The 22,365-nt window shown below is 32.9% G+C and overlaps 1 protein-coding gene across 2 annotated transcripts in view; it reads left to right on the top strand.

Annotated features, from left to right (window-relative positions):
• Positions 1–22,365, top strand: part of Dcc (DCC netrin 1 receptor) — a 1,132,969-nt gene that overhangs the window by 651,490 nt on the left and 459,114 nt on the right. For both annotated transcript variants that reach the window (XM_074069811.1, XM_074069810.1), the window contains exons 6-7: positions 13,606–13,760; positions 16,263–16,383. In XM_074069811.1, the coding sequence (XP_073925912.1) occupies positions 13,606–13,760; positions 16,263–16,383 (276 nt within the window). The remainder of the gene's footprint in view (positions 1–13,605; positions 13,761–16,262; positions 16,384–22,365) is intronic.

Here is a 22,365-nt window from a genome sequence, read left to right as displayed (position 1 = left end):
ATTTATGCAAGACTCTGTAATTTAGAATATAAAGCAATAAATAATTACATACAGTTTTCTGCTCAAGGTATTCACAGCCACTTAAAGTTCAGGTTGATTTTAAAAAAGCAAAAACAAACAAAATAGCTCCTTCTTTTGTAACTTTTAACTTGATTTGTATCTCAGTGAATTTACATTTCTTTTCACAATGAAGATATTTTGATTCAGCTTAAAAATACATACATAAAAGTACAAGAATGTTACTATTTCAAGTTCCATTTTTGTTAAAGACATATTAATGTGTATTAACCATTCAAAGGTGTATATATGGCTATAGACTACACACGTTTGTAACTGTATACATGTCTGAATGGTTATTCACAAAGGCAAGTCTTGTGTTAACTTATATGGCAGCTCATGCTTAGCATGTGAATAGGAATTAAATGTATATACAAGAATGAATGAGGTAAATATGAGTGACTAGTATGAAAATATACCAAGAATATTTTAGAAACCTCTGAGAAGCACGTATGTGCTTTAACTGATGGATATATTTTAAGTGTTCAACCAGCTTGCTTTTAATTAATAAGTCATATACTAAGTATAACAATACAGATATCTCTCCAAATGAAAAAGGTATAGGAAGGATTCTGTAAAATTTGAAGAAAGACACAAAACAGTTCATCTAGTTTTTCTTTTCACTCACTTCTCAATGAGACTGAGCATTAGAGGATTTCAATATCCAATGTGAGGACAGTGTAAGTATGTAGCAGTTCTCTGTTGAGTTTACTTTGAGCCCTTGCATTTTATGGATGTAGAAAAGGTGATGGAGCATTTCCCTGAGGATTGAAAGGTGTAAATTACAGGGAGATGTTCAGGGTTCAAACTGGGCTGTGTCAACACTTTCAGATTTTAAGTGGTAAAGTTAGCCATATATTGATTATGCAGTCACACTCACAGATACACATGTATACAAACACATACATGTCTTTGTCTATACTATATAGGCTCCTCCAAAAATGTAAAGCCTAAGGTAGAGGTTTAATGGAGGAATTCTTGTTCAATGAAAATCCCCAGATCTCTTTTGATATGGGCTAATGTTAAAAAGCTAGTGGATTTTACTAATTTTAAAGTGCTAATGCATGCCTTCATCATTTGCCCCTAAGAAATTGCATTTGAAAATTTGATGCCATTTCCTTTCAATTAAAATGAACTGATGCTTTAATCCAATTTACCTCTATGAATTGCAAACCCATTTTATGAGCATTCCTGGGTTCAAAATTAGGCAAAATGAACATTTTCTTTTGCTAGGCAAGAGACCATTCAAGCTTATAGATGGGTTTTGCATATGTGACAAGATTTATAAATGTATCCTAATACATACACATACACCACAATCACTTTTTCCATGATTTCTGAAATCCCCACTTGAAAAGTATGAAACTATCATGAAATCTGGTCTTACTGCAGGGAGATAGCTATGATTTCTTGAGCTCAATGCAGGAATGAAAAAGGTAGATTGCCTCAAAAACCAGAATATAATTAAAGTTGGAAGTATTGTTTTACCAAATAATTTCAGAAGTAAGACATTTGTAAGTGTTTGAAGTACTGTCGTTTAGCAATAGGATGTTGAACTAATTCCCTTTGACCTACCTTTGAGTCATTCTCTGTGATTTTTGAGATTCTTAGGTTGATATTTATTGTTTTAAGCAGTTTATTAATGCTAGTCAAATATTGTTTTAGTGGTAGCATAAGAAGCAAAATGGTAGCTTTATTTTCCCTGTTCTTTTTTCCTAAATCAATACTATGTAAACTGTTCATGCTGAACAGCACTGGGGCACCTATATATGCTTGTATGTTAGACTGACAGACTTTTATAGCTTGAAAAAGTAAGCTTGAGGATAATTTAGGTTGTTTTAGTAGAAAAGTATGCTCTGATGCAGCCTTAAATTAATGTGAAAGCTCTATCTGTATGATAAATAGGAAGATATTAAAGAGTTGAGCGAGAACCTCAGAACCACCCCTCCAGTTGCACTTGAAGGATTCCTAAGAATTTGGAAACACAGATCTCAATTCAATCCTTTTTAATTATGAAGTAAATAATTCAAGTCAAGGAAAGTTCAGTTACTTGTTTCATTCCAAGCACACACTAATGTTCTGAATTTGAAAACAGATTCAATCTTCTAAATTTTCAAAATAAGAAACCAAAGTCAAGGAGAGACAGTTATTCATTCTGTATCCATCATCTACTCTAGCCAAGAGCCATTACCAGGAGTTAGAATTTGTGGTTCTCCTTTTAACAAATGGATAAAACAGAGCATCCTCTAGTGTTCTTCAAAAAAAAAAAAATCAAAGGGCTGTCAGAGTATCTAGATCTTAAATAGAAACTCCTTGTTTCATTTTCTTAGGGGTATTTTGTAATATGGAACTTAGTAAAAACTCAATATTAATCAGTTGATTAGATAGGCCTAAATAATTCTTTTTGATTAAATTTGTGTGGTTTAAAAAAAAAGAAAAGAATTTGTGGCTTTCCTTTTTAGTCGTGTTTTCCAGGTCATCCTGTTCTATTTTCTCTTCATCACATTTGAAGAAAAACCTTTTGTTGTTCTTTCCTGTACATAATTTCCTTCCAGGGTTTATGTGATTGTAACCAATAAGAAAGAGTTTCTGAGGTTTTGCCAAGCCCCAGTGAAAAAGTATGACAAAAGTAAAGGAATTTAAAAATGTTTACATGGTATTTATAGCTATGAAATATTTACGCAAGCTCTTAGAATTACCGAGAGTTCAACCGTTTAAAGCTATGCTAGTGAGTCCTTTCAGCAGGTAAATATTTTTTTTTTGGTGTTTCCCTTCTTTATTATTTTATTTTATTTTTAGGTTTTTATTTATTTTTAGCATATATTGATAAATACAAGTTGATTTCATTTTGTTAACCCCATAGTTGAAATTCATTCTGCTTTCTACAAGACCATTAAAGAAAAACTAATACCAATGCTTATATAATGCACATTATAGAAAGGAAAGGAATATTACCAAACTCATTTTATTAAGCCAGTATTACCCAGATAATAAAACCAAACCACAAAAAAAGAAAATTATAGACCAATTTCCTTGATGAACATAGATGCAAAAATTCTTAACCAAATTTTTACAAATCAAATTCAACAACACATTAAAAGACAATATACCAATATCAAGTTGGTTTCAATTCAGGGATGGAAGAATGTTTCAACATGTATAAATCAGTAAACATAATATAACACATAAAGCAAATCAAGGAAGAAATCACATGATCATCTCAATAGATGCAGAAAAACTCTGACAAAATTGAACAACAGCTAGATTTTTATTTAGTATTTTTTTTTAGTTATTGGGATTTTTAAAGTGCAAAAGAGAAAATAAAACATAACAAAGCTTCCATAACCAGTGAAATATCTCAGCATACTTACTTCTAGTATCTTTTACACACAAACACACACACACACTTTCACACACACATACATTTTCAGAAAAAAATCATTCTGTATTTTTGGGAAAATAAGCCACACAAAATTTTTAAATCCCCCCAAATCTCAGGATTTCATTCAATACATTTAGGTGGATATATACTATGTAATAATGAATATTTGGGTAATAGGTAGAAACCTGTTTATGTCAATGCAATATGGGATAGGTGATATATTTAGTCTTTTATAAGTTTGTTTTTTAAGAATATGACTGATAAAATGTTCTCATAACAGAGGTAAGCTCTCATTCATTGTCCTTCAGAAAAGCATCAAATTTATGCTGTTGAAGTTTGCAGCAGTGTCATTCTCTTTAGTAACAATTATTTCCATTGTGTTTACTTTTATGTCTCTATATACATGTATACATGTACCCAATATGAGTCACCATTCCTGATTGAATGTACTTTTAAATGTTTAGAATTTATGTTTAGAATTTATTTTTAGACATTTTAGAAAGTGTTATATTCTGTTGGCACTTATATAACTGAGAAAGTGGCATTGCATATAAAAGCTCATGTATAATATTCTTGCATAACATTACTATTCTCTTCTTATATTGGATGTTACCATATAGGTATAGGATTTCACTTCACCTCTTGTAGATGTTTTTTTATTTTTATTTTTCTGTCTGAATAATCAAGGAATTCTTGACCCTTTCGATTTAACAGTTCGAATAGGACAACTCACTATTCAGAGTATTTCCCTAGAATGGTAGGATAGCCTTTCAATCTGAAAAATCCATATTTATGTTTTAGGGAATATTTCCCACAATTTTACCTTTAATCTTCTGTCCCATCTGTGGGTTCAGAACATTGGAAATGCCACTTATCTTGACATCACATTATCTTTACTTGCCCTCTTTCTATACAGGGTTGGCCCTGATTATTTTCCTTTCTTTGCCTTTTTCATCTACATTTGCTGTGACTAACTCAAGTTTCCTGTATGTTGATAATCTGATTTTCTGTTATGATACTTGCGTCTTCTTATTTATGTACAGATTTGTTTCCTTAGTCAACTACTTTCCATTTCATTTCATTCTGTTATTTCAGTTCTCTAGTCTTTGACTTCTATTTTTATTGACTGTATTTTCATATTGAGCGAGTCTATTTTGTAAAGCAATTTGAAGAATTTTCTTTGGTTTCTACCCTAATAATTACTTCTAGGTTGTATATTTTATTTGTTATATTAAATTTCACTCCTCTCTCCCACCTTTTCTCCATCTCTCTTTCATTATCATCTGTGTCTGTTTCCATATTTACTATATCTATCTCATATTGTAATAGTATCTACTTACTCTAATATAGTAGAGTTTAATTTTATACTTATTTTCCATATTTTCTGAAATTCCTTGGACTGTGGATTGAAAACTGTGTGTTCTAGTTTAATACATTAATAACACAACCAGGGTGTATGGTAAGGGAGCGAGTTCAGAGGAAGCAAGATTCAACTTCTTCTAACGCACAACTTGTGGCTGGTGTGATCAATTTCTGTCTGTGAGAGAGGGAGTTGCCATTGGGTTTACAGTTAACTCTTCCATTCATTGGAGCCAATTTATCACCATGGTAGAATCTATCATATTCTCATTTAAATGTTTGTGCCCATGGATTTCCTTAGAGGATATCTATTACTAATAAGAAACTTAGAAAACAACTGTTATTGTAATTTACTGAACTCTTCAATGTACAATGAAAAATGCACAGAAATGGCTTTCACATATGAAACAATTTTTTTGTAGACATTTATTATGTTCACATCTTTTACTAGCAAATACCAAGAGGGCATACTAAAATATATTTGATTGGAGGAAAATAAAAGGTCACAAATTCCTGTCAGTAAACAATGTTTGGAACTAAATAACTTCTTTTAGCTATTTATCTTTGTATTCATATGACATATTTGATATAAAATTTGTATTTTGTCATTCTTAATGTATTTTCATAATTAAATTTGAAATTCTGACAGAGAGGTGTTTATAAATTGTATATATAATTTATGATTATATGTATGAATACATATTTGTATGGCCACAAATACATGACATTATAAATATATGTATTCTATGTGATCATTTAATTTATGCAGAAGTAAAGAGGAGATGAACCAGTTTGGGTTATAATACATACAAACATAGAAACGTCACAAGGAAACACCCTGTATAGCTACATTAAACAAACAAAAATGTCAGTTTTTTGAATCTTAACAAATTTTATTTATTTTTTTGAATTTTTCTTTATTTTTGTGCTGGGTGGGAGTACATTATGGCACTTACAAATGTTCTTACAGTATATGAAATATATCATACTTGAATTCACTCCCTCCATCTCTCCTTTATCCCCCACCCACCATTCCTGGAATAGTTTCAACAAGTATTATTTTTCCACTTACATACATGTGTATTTGAACCATATTCATACTTCCATGCCCTTTCCCTACCTCCTCCCCCTCCTGTTGTTACCAATCCCCCCACCAGGCAGGACCTGTTTCACCTTCCTGTTTTTCAATTTTGTAAATGAAAAAAATAATATTTTGGTTTGTTTAAGATAGCTACACAGGGAGATTCATTGTGACATTTCCATGTGTATATATGATAGATAGACTGTCTATACAAGAATGAATTTAGATTTTTAAACCTGCAGAAGCCACCATATAAAGGAGACTAAGGTACAGAGAAGTAAAGAGGAATGCAAATATGTCTAAGATATGCAATTACAACATTGTCTTTGCCAACAATAACAAAATAGCTTAAAGTGTGATGGTTCTGGTATTCTGTTGCTATAATTGATATTAACAGTAGAAGAAAAGTGAACAGTTATTTCTTAAGTGTTGTTCTTCAACTAACTATTGCTCATCTGAAGCCAGAAAATGGCTGAATGCCAAAGGGATGGCACACTTACAGTGCTCAACTATGAATATTTATTGAGCACTTATCCCATGCTTGGCCTTGAGAGCACATTAATGGACAAGGCATTCCTGGTCCTTAAGAAGTTAACAGTTAGCCGAACACTGGTGGCTCACACCTGTAATCCTAGGTACTCAGGAGGCAGAAATCAGGAGAATCATGGTTTAAAACCAGCTTGGGCAAATAGCTCATGAGACCCTGTCTTGAAAATACCTAACACAAAAAGGGCTGGTGGAGGGGCTCAAGCTGCAGGCCCTGAGTTCAAGCCCCGGTATAAAGAAGTTAACAGCCTAGTGAATTCACATCCACAGTTGTGCCACAATGGGATGAATTGCTGTTGAGACACTTGCACTTCTATTATGTATTTTCAGTTACAATGCATTTACTTCCACTTGAAAAAACATATACATATGTATATATATATATATATATATATATATACACATATATATGTATATATATATACATATACATATATATATGTATATATATGCATATATGTATATGTTATATATATATATGCATATATATATACATATATATATGTATATGTATATATATACATATATATATGTATATATATATACATATATATATGTATATATATATGTATATGTTATATATATATATGCATATATATATGTATATATATATGTATATGTTATATATATGTTATATATATATATGCATATATATATATACATATATATATGTATATGTATATATATATATATGTTATTTATATTTAAATAAACCATTTAGACTTAGAAATATGTGAAGATAAAAGGTAGGGCACACTCCAGCAATTGTTAAGAGCATCCTAACATCTCTTTTTCTCTGTCTCTTCTCTCTATGAGAATAGATTGAAAGAGCTCTTTGAATAACAAATGTGTAGAATAAGTTTACTGAAAAACTGTGAATTTCAAGAACTATGTAAACCCCAATCAATACAAATAGTCAGAAAAAAAATCCAGCATGCTTTTATTTCCATTGTAAAATATGTTCTTACCTTTAAATATAGAAACCTTGTTTAACCCAACCTAAACTATTTTTTTAGGAGAGTATAGACAGGTGTGTATGAGAGACACTTAAATAGAGATTCAAATGCAAATCTCACCAACTAGTACGGGGGACATGGACAGATGTGTGGGTAGGAAAGGACAAACTAATGATAAATGTTAAACAAATTTCAGGTAACTTCTCACATATGAAAAGGTGGGGAGAGAAATGTTAAATTGGACAGAAGATGCATCATACAGAACAGTCAAGATGCCACACTGATGATTACAAAATCAGAGAACAGGAGGGAGAACAGGTCCTGTCTGGGGAGGGTGGGGATGATATGGGAAAAGGGTGTAGGAGGGTGAATATGGTACAAATACTGTGTACACATGTATGTAAATAGAAAAATGAGACCTACTGAAACTATTCCAGGAATGGTGTTGGGGGGGGGGAAATAAAGAAGAATCATGGAGTGGGTGAATTCAAATATGATACATCTGATGTATTGTCAGAACTTTTGTAAATGCCACAATGTATTTCCAGCACAACAATTTAAAAAAAGAGGAAAATGGTAGAGAATTTTGCATTTAAAGATTGATTTATTTAAAATGTTAGTTTAGAAATGACAGTTAGTGCAGGAAGAAATGGAACTATAGAGAGGATAGCAGTGTATCATCGCTAACTTGAACAGTCCATTAGAAACATTATTACATGGAAGTAGGGATTTTATTGAGGTATGTTTAACACAGATGCCTGAATTTGTACAGATATATTCCCTCCTACAATATGTTATCACTAAACCTACGTTCAGTGCCAGATGGCTTCCTTTGTAGTCATCCAAATGTGATTACATACGAAACTATTGCTCCTGAAGGTAAAATTACCTGTGGACACAGTTGTGATACTGTACTTGAAAGAACCCATTTGTCTTGGATATAGGGGAGCCCAGCTGTGCAGCAAACACATTCTAGACATTTGGCGGTGTTAGTCTTTTCAGATATTTTCATTCCAGAGAGGACTAATGTGTTTATGTCCACTATTTCAAGAATAAATGAATAAATAAATCCAAAGGGCACGAACAGATAGACAGGAGCCTTCAGTTCTAGGGATATTAGCTGGGTTTCCACCATTCTCAGGGAGGAATTGCAATCACTAAAAGAACATGTAAATTTTTATTTTTCCTCCTGATAAAATCTTTTTTCATGATTCTTGTTCATCATTCACCAGAGTGATTTGTGCTGCCTGTTGTATATTTAAACCACCTACATGGTTTTAAAAATGCATTCTTTGTCATTTCAAAGAGCAGCAATAACTCTTTAGAATGTATAGATTCTTCTCAAAGTCCAGGTAATACAGAGAATATTTGGTTTTTGTAATATAGTAGCAACTTACAATTGACTGAAATTTATTACATCCCTAAATAAATGCATATGAGTAAATAACTTACCTAAAAGAATAAATAACAGATCTAAAAATTTTCTCTCCTATATGGAAGATAGATGTAATACAAATAAATACAGCAATATTATGTAAAACATGTCACATTAAGAAACAGTCACATATGAGAGAGGGAAGGTAAAACAAGGAAGTTAAGAAGGTGAATATGGGTGATGTACTTTCTATACAAGAATGAATTTAGGATTTTTAAAGCTGTTGAAATCACCATAAGAAGGGGACTAAGGTAGAAAGAAGAAAAATAGAGGAAAACTCCCTGTATAGCTATCTCAAACAAACAAAATTGTCATTTCTTTTTTCTTTTACAAAATCGGAGAACATGAGGGCAGAACAGTTCCTGTCTGGGGGATTTGCTACCAGTGAGATGGGGAAAGTGGGTAAGAGAGTGAATATGGTGGAAATACTGTATACACATGTATGTAAATGGGGAAATGAAACCTGGTGAAACTATTCCAGGAATGGGGTGGAGGGGATAAAGAATGATGGAGGGGGTGAATTCAATTATGTTATATTTGATATATTGTAAATTTTTAAATACCACAATGTATCCCCACCACAAAAATAAAAGAAAAACTAAGCAAAATTTAAAAAGTGAAAGTGATGTAGAAACCAAGTCTGAAGATTAGGGAACAATCGGAAATACTAAAAACACTTGTGAGGAGGCTTTTAAGTTAATTTAAGTCCATAATGCTATGTGGGTTGTTAGTGAGGATTTCAAACTGAAATCATAGAGATATTTTATTCTATAAAATTCAATGGCTATTCATAGCATAGAAGCACACTAAAGGAAAATCAAATTTGCTTAGAGAAAACTTTTACACAAAGTTAAAGTTTATTCACTTAATTGTAATGATTCGACGTCCAGTAGACTGTGAGAAAAGTCCAGGGGAATAGCACATCTATTTATCTTTTCTCTAATTGTAAAATAAAGCCATTATACCACATCATCCTAAATATCCTTTTCACCAATAAATAATTTATTAGAACAGGATGGGCTTGTTCAGATGAGGATATGATTTCTATGGAAGATGTGTGAGAAATAAAGTTTGAATTAGCAAGTTTTTTACCTGCCTATAAGCTATTAAGTACAACGCTGTAAGTTTGGTCTTTATCATGTGGGTAGTAGAAGTTCACTGGCAATATTTTGAAAATAGAAGCAATATGATTAAAGTTGTGTCATAATAAGAATGTTACTTTCAATACCTCTTTGACAAGAATTGCTTTGATTAATTTGTGTTGAGAATATAGGACTCCACGACTGTGAAAGATAATAGGAATGATTAGATCCTAAATTCTAAGAATTAGTCCTAAAATGGAATGAGTAGATCCTAGTCTCTTCATCAGAAAAACACAAAGAAGATCAACTAAAAGCAGAAAAATTGGGTAAACTTCTCTTTTCCTCTCCCCTAATCACCCAATACCATAATCACCCAAAATACATTAAGAGGTTTATTAAATTTATGAGTAATAGATCCTCTTCCCTTAAGGAATTACATACTAGCACTAAGATGACACAAATGTACAAGTAAATACAAGGATAAGTAAAAATAAATATCACAGAGTTCCAGAGAAAAAAAGAAAATTATACCCCTGCTCCCCAAAATATCTAGATGTCCCTCTTGGACAAGTGACTTCATGAGGAGTGGATCTATATGCTGGCATGAAGTGAAAAACAAATACCAGGATGAGAAAATAAAATGCACATAGACTTGATATTAGAAAAGAACCAGGTACTTAATTGACCACACCACACTGGATCCCTAACACACGTTTAAGGGATATGTGGATGATAAGTTTAGGAAAGTAGTCAGCAATTCGCTTGTGCATTACTTAAAAACAAAGGTTGAAGAGCTTTACCTTATTCAGTGTACCCCTTGGTCTTTTATTTTTAGAACTTTTCAAGATCCTTTCCCAAGTGACGACAGTGTTTCAATTCCTTTTGCTCAGAGAAGTGTCTTAAGAATAAGCTAAACTTATCCTAAAAAACAAATACTGAGTCATCTCTTCAAATAACCAAGCTGAATCATTTTTATACTTTATTTTTTCTCATCATTCATTGGCATATATTCCCAATGATAAAGTCATATTGTTTTATATATATATAAATATATATGGACAACATATATAATTATGTCCATGTACATGACATTGTACAAATTTCTGCTCTTTACCTTAGACCAATATTCCCATAGAAAAACTGAAAATGTGCATTTTATTATGTGTTTATTAGCATCAACAGCAAGTGTTTGTTGAGCATGTACTGATGACAAAGTACTGTACTAAGAAGCATGAGATGTGAAGAGAAATCATCAGCCTTTGTCCTTACCATGTAGTATACTGATGACAGATAACATTGCCCAACAAGATAGGCCATGTACTGCAGAAAACACTGACATAGACTCATTTAGGATTTTGGATATGCTCTTTGATGTTTCATCTTCTACCATATAAGTGAGAGAAGCTGTTTTTTCTCACCTACTGTCTAATCTAATAGGAAAGTTGGACAACCTGAGATAGAAATGAAGATATTAAGATGACAAGGGAAAAAAAGGTGTCCAGTGTAGTGCTTAAAAGCTAAGAGATATGAGAAATGTGAAAAACATAGATAAAACTCTCTCACACACACCTAAGAAGGAAGTAATTGTTAGAATATTACAACTATAATTATATGTTTAAAGTGAATTGTCTCCTTGATAATATATATCACTATATTTTAATGATCAATAAGACAAAATGTTTTGAGAATTCATTTTGTGATTGGCTTTATATCATTTATCCCTTTGAGAGATAACAAATAAGAAAATGATTCCTAACCATCAAATTAGGGGAACTGTGAATCTTTATGATACTATTTCAAAAATAGCAATCATTTAAGTATAATAAACTTTTAAAGAAATCCTGTTATGTGAAGTACACTATTTTGATATTGAGGAGACAAGAAGTCTACTCTAATTTTAGAAATCAATAAATAACATAATTGATAAAAGCAAAGAGGCTACACATGTACGCACAACGATACACTCATATATTTATATTCTGATTTACATATATCTATATAATATAATAATTATATTTTCTATAGTCAATGCACTCTGATATGTTTTCTTTAACATGAAAATTAGTTCAAAATGTGAGCCAGGGAGTCAGATTGGCTAGCTCTACAATTTACAAGCTGTGTTATTTTGGGAAAAGTTATTCTAATACCTTGTAGCTCAACCTCTTCATTTGTAAAATAAGAATAATATGTCCTATCTCAGAGAGTTGAGATGAGAATAATAAATATAAGGTGCTTAAACTAATAAATTGAACATTATCAGTGTTGAGAAATATTGGTGGTTGACCAAAATCTGTGGTAAAACATAGAATTGAGAAGATTCAGCTAATATGTCTCCTCACGGGTGTTCAATCAATATTTCGGAAGTCTTTTCATTCATTGGTAGTAGATTTGATGAAAGAATCAGAAAAAAGTCATTATGCTAATAACATTATCAATAATAAAACATATTTTATCCCTGTATACAATGTTTCTAATGGTTTCCAGAAACATCTTTTTTCCTGACTTTACTCCATGAATAGTAATGCATCTCAGCTGCCCCATCAAAGTCAGTTTGCCCCTATGAAAGACTAAAGAATTTAAAAATTGTTCAATACTAGCGATCAAATTATTTAGTTACAAATCAAGAATATAAGATAAGGATAGAGGAAGACAAAGAAAGAAGCAAGACTCAAATCCTGAGTTCCCACTGGCTCTCCCATTGTTCTAGAAGGTGATGCCCATCACAGGTTGGAGAACATTCACTGTGGTGTCAGGGGAAAGTGTTGCCACTATGGGTTGGAAGGAGAAAAATACACAGATATTCACAGAAGGAAAAACTAGGACTTGTTATTCATTGAGCATAGTAACAATAATGACAAAAGCCCAGACTAACTTTGAAATGGTTGCTAGAATATGTATCAATTTCCTATGTAAAATCATTCAAAATCACATAAATCCTATGTGAAATCATAGGATTGTGGCTTTTCCTTCAAGTGAATTTTTCCTGGCTTCTCAGGCTACATGAATATTCAAAGTAGGCTTAATGTCAAGTTTCCCCATGGAAGACAATAAACTACTTTTTAAAAATTTCTCCTCCTAGGCATGGTTTTGAGGAACTCAGCCAAGAAAGAGATTCATTAACAAATTTATGGTCTATTTGCAATTTTCTTTCAGTTGCAAATTTCCATGATAGAGTAACAAGTATTATGGTAATTAAGAAATTAAATTAGTATATTATATAACATGCTGAGAAAATAATAATAAATTATTGGAATATAGCTGTAGTAGACACTTACTTGACAACAGGAATGTGTCCATAATAAAGATAATACTGTCATTTTTAGTGCTCTATCACTCAGCCAATTTCAATAGAAAATGAATCCATCACATAAAATCTTAGTGAAACTCTAGAATTACAGGAAAACTAAGCTTTCTTATGTTTTGCTGTGGTTGAACTCAATCCTGTAAGCTTCCCTTTCTTTCCTAACTAACATAATTTCCACAGCTTTACGCACTTTTCAGTGTGTAGGTCAATTGAATATAAACATTTGTCTATTCAGAATATTTATTACATCTGGTTTTTTTTTCCAAAAGCTATTTTTTTCCTTCCCTTGTGACATGACACCACTAACTGCTTTCTGTCCCAGAGCAGTGTTTCCAACTCAGTGAAGAAGTCAGTATGCAAGCTCACGTCCTCACTCACTCACTTTTTTTTTCTGTCTTTACAGTTCCGCCATGGTTTTTAAATCACCCTTCCAACCTCTATGCCTATGAAAGCATGGATATTGAGTTTGAGTGTGCAGTTTCTGGAAAGCCTGTGCCCACTGTGAATTGGATGAAGAATGGAGATGTGGTCATTCCTAGTGATTATTTTCAGATAGTGGTAATTATCCTTTTTTTTTCATATTAGCTTTACAATTCCATTCATTGTTTACAACTTCTTCACTTGCTTTTCTTTCCTAGGAAGAATGATCTTGCTGAAGAATTGTAAGATATATTAAGGGAATTGTTCTCCAAAGGCAGATGGTTTTCTAGACTTAGAATTTTTGAGTGATCAAACAGTCCAGCCCCCTTGTAATACAGTGAAGTCTTTAAAACAAACATATACAAAGAAAAAAAAAACAGAGCCTAAGACTTTCCAAGTATTTTCATTGCTAATTCATAGAGTAGAATTCAGTACCTAGTTCTAGATGATAATCACAATTCTCTAATTTCTTTGACTTTTACCAATTTTAATGCATTTTCTGTAAGATGTGATACTTTATAATTATGGTAGTCTTACTTTGATGACATGGACTATTTCATTATTACTTTTTTCAGAAAGTACCAGCTGATCCTATATGAACAATGATGATGGGGACAGTGATAGTGGTTGTGGCAGTGTTACAGGGGCCATGGAGACCCAGAGAGCATATTGCTGTATAACTTTGAGTATCAGGAAGAGAAGAAACAATGAATAGTTTTAGTTCATGCTCTATGTCTATACTTGTGAAAGAAAATAGGGATACTGGTACTATCTTCACTTAGTTGTCCTGGTACATGGCAAGTACTCCATGCCTATAATTATTCTTTTAGCTATTAACAGCAGAAAGCTTTGCTCACTCGAAAAAGCTCTATGACAACTACACATAGGTGTTGGTTAGCATCAGAGGCTCTGATTTCAGACATATAAATACATGATAAATATAAAAACATAATTTCCAAATACCAATCATCAAGGAAGTGTGAAGTAAAGAAAGGGTTTAGGATTTACTTTTCTTATGTGTGTGAGATGCAGACATGATGTTGTCAAAGAACAGCTATCATGAAAGCCTGGCCTCCCAGGTGTCTTGTGAGGACAGCCCAGGCTTCCTTATGGCACTGTGCTGACACTTGATGGTAAAAGTTCCTTTCACAGCAGGTGACCTTAGAAACTTTCATAAACGCTTCTTGCATGCATTTTGGCATACTCTATTTTTAACGAATAAATCCATAAGTCATATATCACTTTTATCATCACTTTCTATTTTTCATTTTTAGTTGCATTTATTTAATTGGTTGGGAATAGAGTAAGAGAGCACAAAACTTAACTTTTAAATGCCACGCCAATCCATTACTTCCTTTAAATGCAATGCTATTTTCAATACCACTGAATTACAAATGACCTGCCATTGGGCAACTTGAAAATTGTTGTATGTGCCTAAAGTAAATGCTACTTGCATATAAAGGAAATTGTTGAGTGCCTTTAATGACACATGATAAAATGCAACACTTACTTTTTTCTACTTTTTGAGTAATCTTTCTCCCAGCATGACTCATTATAGCCAACCTATTTACATGCTTCTTTTCCTAAGGTAAAAAGAAATGTACAGTATGTGTCATATTCACAATAAATTACGCTTAAAATATTTCCTCAATAGTTTCAGAAGTCTGAGAGCCATTGTGTGTTGCCCATGTAACATTGAGCACAAATAGTAACTTATATGAGAATTGTTAATTAGAAGTTAGGCAGCTTTATCTAGGAATTTTACATCAGCTGAGAATTGACTACAAGACACTAAAAACAATTAAGAATTCCCCATGAGGTAATATTTATCTCTTAATGACTTCAGGAGGAATCATTTAACACGTCTCACTTGCTGAACTAATTCTTGCACTAATATTGAAGATAAATGGAGTTCATATAATTAAATACTATCTCTAGATCATTTTATCATCCATCCTTGAAAAGGATGGTGACTCAATTTATATACAAAGGACTTAACATATTTCAGCCATGAATTGCTGAAGGTGAAACATTTTGGATAAGGGAAAAGGACAACATGGGTAGAGAGTAACTACCATAGTCCCTCTTCAAGCCCCCCAAAAGAGTACATATCAAAGCAGTTACAGTTTTAAAAGGATCTTCAGACATTTCTCTTGGTAAACACTTCCAGAAAATATCTAGCCTAGATATTCTGTCCTTTAGCATTTGCACAGATCATTGTTTTTGTCTCATGAGAGTTCTTGTTTTGCTCTTCCTGAGTAGCTGCTAAACCTAGCTTCTAACAATACAGAATTACTTTGGTGATAATATTTGTTTCTTCCACAGGTAATAAAAGACCCTTCTTTTGACTACACATGTAGATATTGAGGACAATGTGCATTTTTTGTGAGCATATTTTCTTTGCAGAACTAGGCTTAATTCATACACATGAATTCAGAAAAGAGTACTGGGAATGCGTAACATTTCCCAGGTGGCATAAGAAATATCTATGGGGCTGAGAACCCTTATGGCCTCCTTTCTTTCTGTGATGTTTAATTGAACTTTGGTCTATGCTCATTTTGTCACCTGGAGGTTTTCTTTTTTTTTTTTTTCTTTCTAAAAATATCTCATGTGCTTTTTTTTTTTTTTTTTTTTCTCTAGGGAGGAAGCAACTTACGAATCCTTGGGGTGGTGAAGTCGGATGAAGGCTTTTATCAGTGTGTGGCTGAAAATGAGGCTGGCAATGCCCAAACCAGTGCACAGCTTATTGTCCCTAAGCCTGGTAAGATGCTAGGAATTTTGAGACCTGTAGTCACAAGTATGCATGGTTCAATTGTAAAATACATGTTGCTTTCCTTTTGCTTGAAAATCAATATGTAATTATTTAGTGAATCAAAGTGAACATGTGTGCATTGATGATATATTCCCACTAACAATTTTTATGTAAGTTTTTTTTCTATCTCTACTAAAATAAAGTCATCATGAATAGCAGGACTTCTGGTTTTTAGGCAATACTACTAAATTATTGCCATCTCTTTTTGTGAACTGCCTTTCTTCACAGGGTTCTCCATAAATTTGAAATATAACATATGTATATATTGTAACTATAAATTTATTTATACACACACTTATATATTTATTTATATGCAAGGACCATACATATAGCACTATGTAGTCCTGAATTTTTAGAAATCAGCTTAAAAACAACAGAAATAACCACCAAAAAGCAAACTCAATTTTTCTCTTTTCTTTTAAATGAATTTTGAGAAGTTGTCCTTCTTACAATAGATAAGGCTTTGATTTGGTAGTCTTGTGTAGGTTTACTAAGGCGATGTACTGAAAACTAGAATAAGTCTGTATTAGACTGCAGTATAATATCTCCATAATGACTCAGCTCCTGCTAGGGTTGAGGAAAAGCACCAAAAAAAGAAAAACCATAAAAGGGCTGGCTTCTTTGACATATTTAACCTAAAGCAAGTGAAAACACGTGTTTGTTTCTGAAGCAGATATTGAACAGTTGTTCACAAAGCTTCAAATACTAATATTAATACTTCCTATGAAAGTTTTCATATTAGGTTGGATAAATTCCAACTGTTTTAAGCCAATTTCCTTCCTCTTGTCATGCCTCAACCTTGTCTTAATCTTTCCCTTCTTGTTAAGTCCTTATATTTTGTGTAACTGTAGCCAATTTCGTGAAGACTCTCATAGTAAAGCTCACAAAAAATGGATTTTCTATGTTATTCTTGATTAAAATAAAAGACAAATATACAAGATCAGCCCTAGGTGAGCAAAGGAGAAGTAAAGGAACCATCTACGAATTAAAAGAGATAGTTATCTCTCCCATGAGGTTCCATTTTCTCTGATGGACTCTTTCTTTCCCTCCATATAATATGCCATGTATGTATAACTTCATTTATGGAACTTAGTACATTCAGTCAGAATAAGTAATGGATAATTTGGAGAAAATAATCCTCTAAAAATAGGGTTTCAAGCTGTGTGGGGGTCTCACACATATAACACAGCAATGTAAAAGGTAGATATCAGGAGGATCACAATTCAAGGCCAGGCTAGCCCAAGGTGTCACTGCCACCTTCTCTCAACCAATAAGCCTGGTATGGTGATACACATGTGTAGTTCCAGCTAGGTTGGAGGCAGAGATGAGGGAGGATCACAGTCCAGGCCAGCTCAGGGCAAAAATAAAATTAAATAAAACCTGGGTCTCTGGACTGAGTCATGCTTTAAAAACGGTGCAATCACATCATTCTTAACAGCTACCATGGCTGCCTTTAAGCTAACACTGCCTGTTTCACAAGTCATAGGAAGAGAGAATACTAGTTGAACTTGACTGTTAGGGCCATATTATGGAGGAAAATGTAAGATAAGTCACTCCATATTTCTAAAGGCCATAGGGAATATATACTCCTAGGACTTGTTACACTGACTACAGAGCCCTGATGATCCTCTCTGCAAATACCACAGGAAAGGAGGATTCTTTGAAGTTCTGGAATTCTTAGAGTTAGGTGTTGGCAAGTTTGCTTGTTTTTGTGTGTATGTGTGTTTGTGTGGTACTGGGGTTTGAATTCAGGGCCTACACTTTGAGCCACTCACCAGCCCTTCCTTGTACTGTGTTTTTTCAAGATAGTATCTTGCAAACTATTTGCCCAGGCTGGCTTTGAACCACAATCCTCCTGATTTCTGCCTCCTGAGTAGCTAGGATTAAAGGCATGAGCCACCAGCACCCAACTTGTTTGTTTTTATCACTTTGCCAAAAAGCCCAGTTGTGAAGATGCCAAGAAAATCATTTGAACAAAATGTGTATGCATGTGTGCACGTGTGTGTTTGTGTGTGTGTGTGTGTGTGTGTGTGTGGTGTTTGTGTGTTGCTGGGGAATGATTGCAAACAAGAAAGATGGACAACACACTGTAGTATGAAAATTCTCTGGAGCAACTCACAGCCTTCATCTCTTCACTCTAAGTTATATTCCCCTCCTTGGCCCTAAAAAAGACCTAGACAGAGGGAGGATATAGACCCAAGAAACTGAAAACAAGCTTCAGATAATCCTACAGACCCATATCTATTTGTGGTCTCAGGCTTGCTTTGGGAAATTAATTTTAGATTAATATTTTGACTAAGATTCCACTGAAATATAAGAGTATTTTGTGCTCGTGCTGTGTTCTTACTATAAATTGTTTTGTTCTTTAATACGTACAACTTATACCAGGAAGCTCCTGTGTCAACAGGTGGAACTGTCTCCATCTCCTCTTCATTCCTTATGGGCCCTGATTTGTTCAGGTCTTTGTGAACATAAAGGAACAAGGTCTCCCCCACAGAAATGTCATTTGCTTCCTCACTAAAGCCAGCCGAGGATGCTCTTGACAATTTATTCTTCTTCCATCAGGATGGTAGGGTGTTGTCAGCAACTCTCTTGATCAGTGTCTATTGTATTTGGCATGGATTAGAAAGTGAAATAAATAAAGACAGAAATCTGAAAGTGTGAGAGAACACCATTGTGGCTGTCTTACATGTCCCTTATAAATGATGGATTACTTTTTTCCTGGCTATTTAATCAGGTCTTCAAATAATGCCACTCCAATTCCTCAGAGATTCAGTGTAGGCTGTGTGCACAGATGGTGGAGAGTCCAGTTATAAATATAAATTAAGCAGTGAGGCTGACCATGTGGGGGGAAGGTTGTAGCCCTCTCTGTTTAAGTTTTGACCATATATTTTGAGACACATTGTCAGCTTGCATTGCCCAGCTGTTTAGTTTTGGCCTGTCCACAAGCTTGTGACTCAGAGTGACTCTTGGCAATCATAGCAACCTGCTTCTCATAAAATACAGATAGTAAATAACCCATTACAGCTAGTGTCCGTTGTTGGTTCATATTTACATAAGTTTAATGAAGTTTCAACATAGTCTTTTATATGTTGTTAGCAGTTCTCTCTTGAGCAATTAGTAACTTAGGAAATAAAGTAAACATAAACTACCAAATTAAATTGAGTTAATGACTTGATTTTTCTTTCCATCAAATAAGTTTGGGGAAAATATTTGAAATGGATACACTGTAAAATGTGAAAAAATACATGGTTTCCTCTGGATAAAGAACAAGATCAGTGGCATTTTAAAAAATCATTATATTACAGGAGGTTCCATCAATAATGGTATTTAGCTAACACTGTCACACCATCTGCACAGTTCCAAACTCCACCATCTTTCTGCCAAAAATATCTAACACACTCACTCACTCACACACAAATGCAAAGAAATAGCCTCCTATACACTTAATACTACATATAAGTGGTGAATGAATGCAAGTTAAAATAGCTTAGCTCTGTTATCACTTCTAATATATATTAACCTCTTCTAAGAGTTGAGGACAGTTTTATTTTTGCTGTTGCTGTTTGTTTTAATTAGTTTTGTTTTGGGGGGGATGGGTCAGAAAGGATAGTGATGAAGAAATATTTTTCCAAATGCAAGAAACTATGTATAGTTTCAACCCTGCTATTTAGTGAATAGCTTGGCAAAAATGTGTTGTTCTCAAGAATAAGTTGTTTTAAGAATCAGAGTTGCAAACAGGTGAGCAGTCAGGATCTCACTGGTATAAACGATGTTGATATATTAGTTCTCTTTGAGATATCTCCATATTAAATTGGAGTGTGAGTAGATGGTAATTAAATGAAGAAGACTATTTGGAGGCTGAGTGGATACGTTTGTAATTATTTGGGGTAGAAACATGGCAAGAACAAAAGATAGATGTAAGTTATCTGTTATCTCTAATTAGTTATTTTGATTCTTGCTGCAGAGTAACATTCAATCCTTTTGCAGTGACTTCAGTGGGAGATCATTGGGAATAACTTACTATTGATCATTGGAGTTTAGAGCAATAAAACTGGGAATGCATCTTTATAGTCTGAAATGTGTTTAATTTAATGGCAGAAATGTTTGAAGATAGAATAAAATTATCAGGAGAAGAAATGATGTATGTGTTCCTCATATTTTACTGTGAACAAAAAGACTGGAAAAATCTATATGATACACAAATAAAATAAAAGGTATTAAGATAAATATTTACTAGAATGTAGATTTGACTGGGCAAGCTATCAAATCATGACTTCTGTATAAGAAATAAACATGGATCGTGTGTCTTCTGTTAATAATGCATGTTCTTTAATGCTGGATATTTTCTCTCTAGCACTGCTAACAAAACAGAGTTCTACTGTAGTAGGGGAAATATATTGGTTAGACATTTAGAAAAACTGAGAGCTGTTCTTAATTACATGTCCTCCCTTGGGAAAGGTTACTAGTCACAAATGATGCTGAATTTTAAACATTTTATTAAGGAAGTATATCATATAGCCTAGAATTAGTGAAAAAAATTAAGTCTGGTCATGTACATCAAGGCATAAAATTAGAAGTCTGTTGGATTTGCTTTTGTGAATTGTAACTTACCAATAAGAGAATACATAGAAATCCAAATGGACAAGAGGAATATCTAGATAAATAATCATGAAATTTTATACTAAATGCAACTAATGATAGTATTTCTTAGTAAATGTTAGTTTTATATAGTAACTTCATGGACTTATGTGAAGCACTGAACAATTGTACAATTAGTCAACACTTCAAGATCTGTTAGAATTTAATTTGTCAATGTATCAACACCTCAGCAACTATGTAAGAGAGAATGTAACTAAAACTAAAGAGATAATTCTTAATTTGGTATTAGTCACTGGTGGTCAATTAAGTTAAATTTTTGTCTCAATATTAGAGGGATTATAGTGACATAAATGCTTAATTTAATGAGGGATCAAATTGTTTTTAGAGTTCTGTAAATAATTTAGAAGAGCCAATTCCATATACTAGACTAGTGTATTAGTGAACCCAAATTGAAAAACAAGTCATTAGACAATTTCCTCATATGAACTAAGATGCTCATTAAAATCACCAAATTTCTTTTTACAGTTCCATCATTGAATATAAATGAAAAAAAGTATAGCTTAGTATTTTTGAAACATATTTCCATTGTGGTGAAATTTTTGTCCATAGCTTTCCCAGAATATTTTCCTCTATAAGCCTTAGTAATTACCTATAGCCAAGATAATATAGAATCATTTTTTCAAAGTGATCGTTAACTTCAGCATATATGGTCATAAATTTATTCAAATAATTTAAAAATTATTTTTGCTTGACAAAGTAAAAGTAAAGATAAGGGGAAAGTAATTTATGCTCCTTTTTTTCCTGCCTCAAAATCTCTCATCCTTGAGAGAAATGTTGACACTCAACCTAATACTTTCCCCAAAGCATCCATTGATAGTCTACATTTGACATAAATCAGTCATTTGATCTTTGACCACATAATAGTCACCTACAGTAGGAGATGTGTCCATAGCTCATCTCTATAGCCTTACCTAGGTTACTTATTGATATATCAAAATATATTGGAATATAGAATATATTTATAAACATATTTTTAGAGAATATTGTCTAACTTTTCAAAGCCTCTTTTTTTCTCACCTATAAAATTCAGTAGATAATTGTCTAAAGATTTAGTATAATAAATATATTTAAGGGGGACTTGTAGGCTGGAAATTGCTACACAAATCTTAGTTATTATAAAGCTTCCTGTTGGTTCTATATAGTCTCAAGAAAAATAGTAGGTGTTTCTTGGGATAGATAAAATGATAGCTTTGTACTGGCACAATTTTCCATCTTCTCAGAAAATAATTAATGAACAAATATTTCAATGGCAGTGCCCATTTACAGCTA

Source organism: Castor canadensis, chromosome 4 (genome assembly GCF_047511655.1).
Source record: "Castor canadensis chromosome 4, mCasCan1.hap1v2, whole genome shotgun sequence".
Classification (NCBI taxonomy): Eukaryota; Metazoa; Chordata; class Mammalia; order Rodentia; family Castoridae; genus Castor; species Castor canadensis.
The sequence above is the reverse complement of the archived record's forward strand: the minus strand, read 5'-3'. Positions and strand labels throughout refer to the sequence as shown.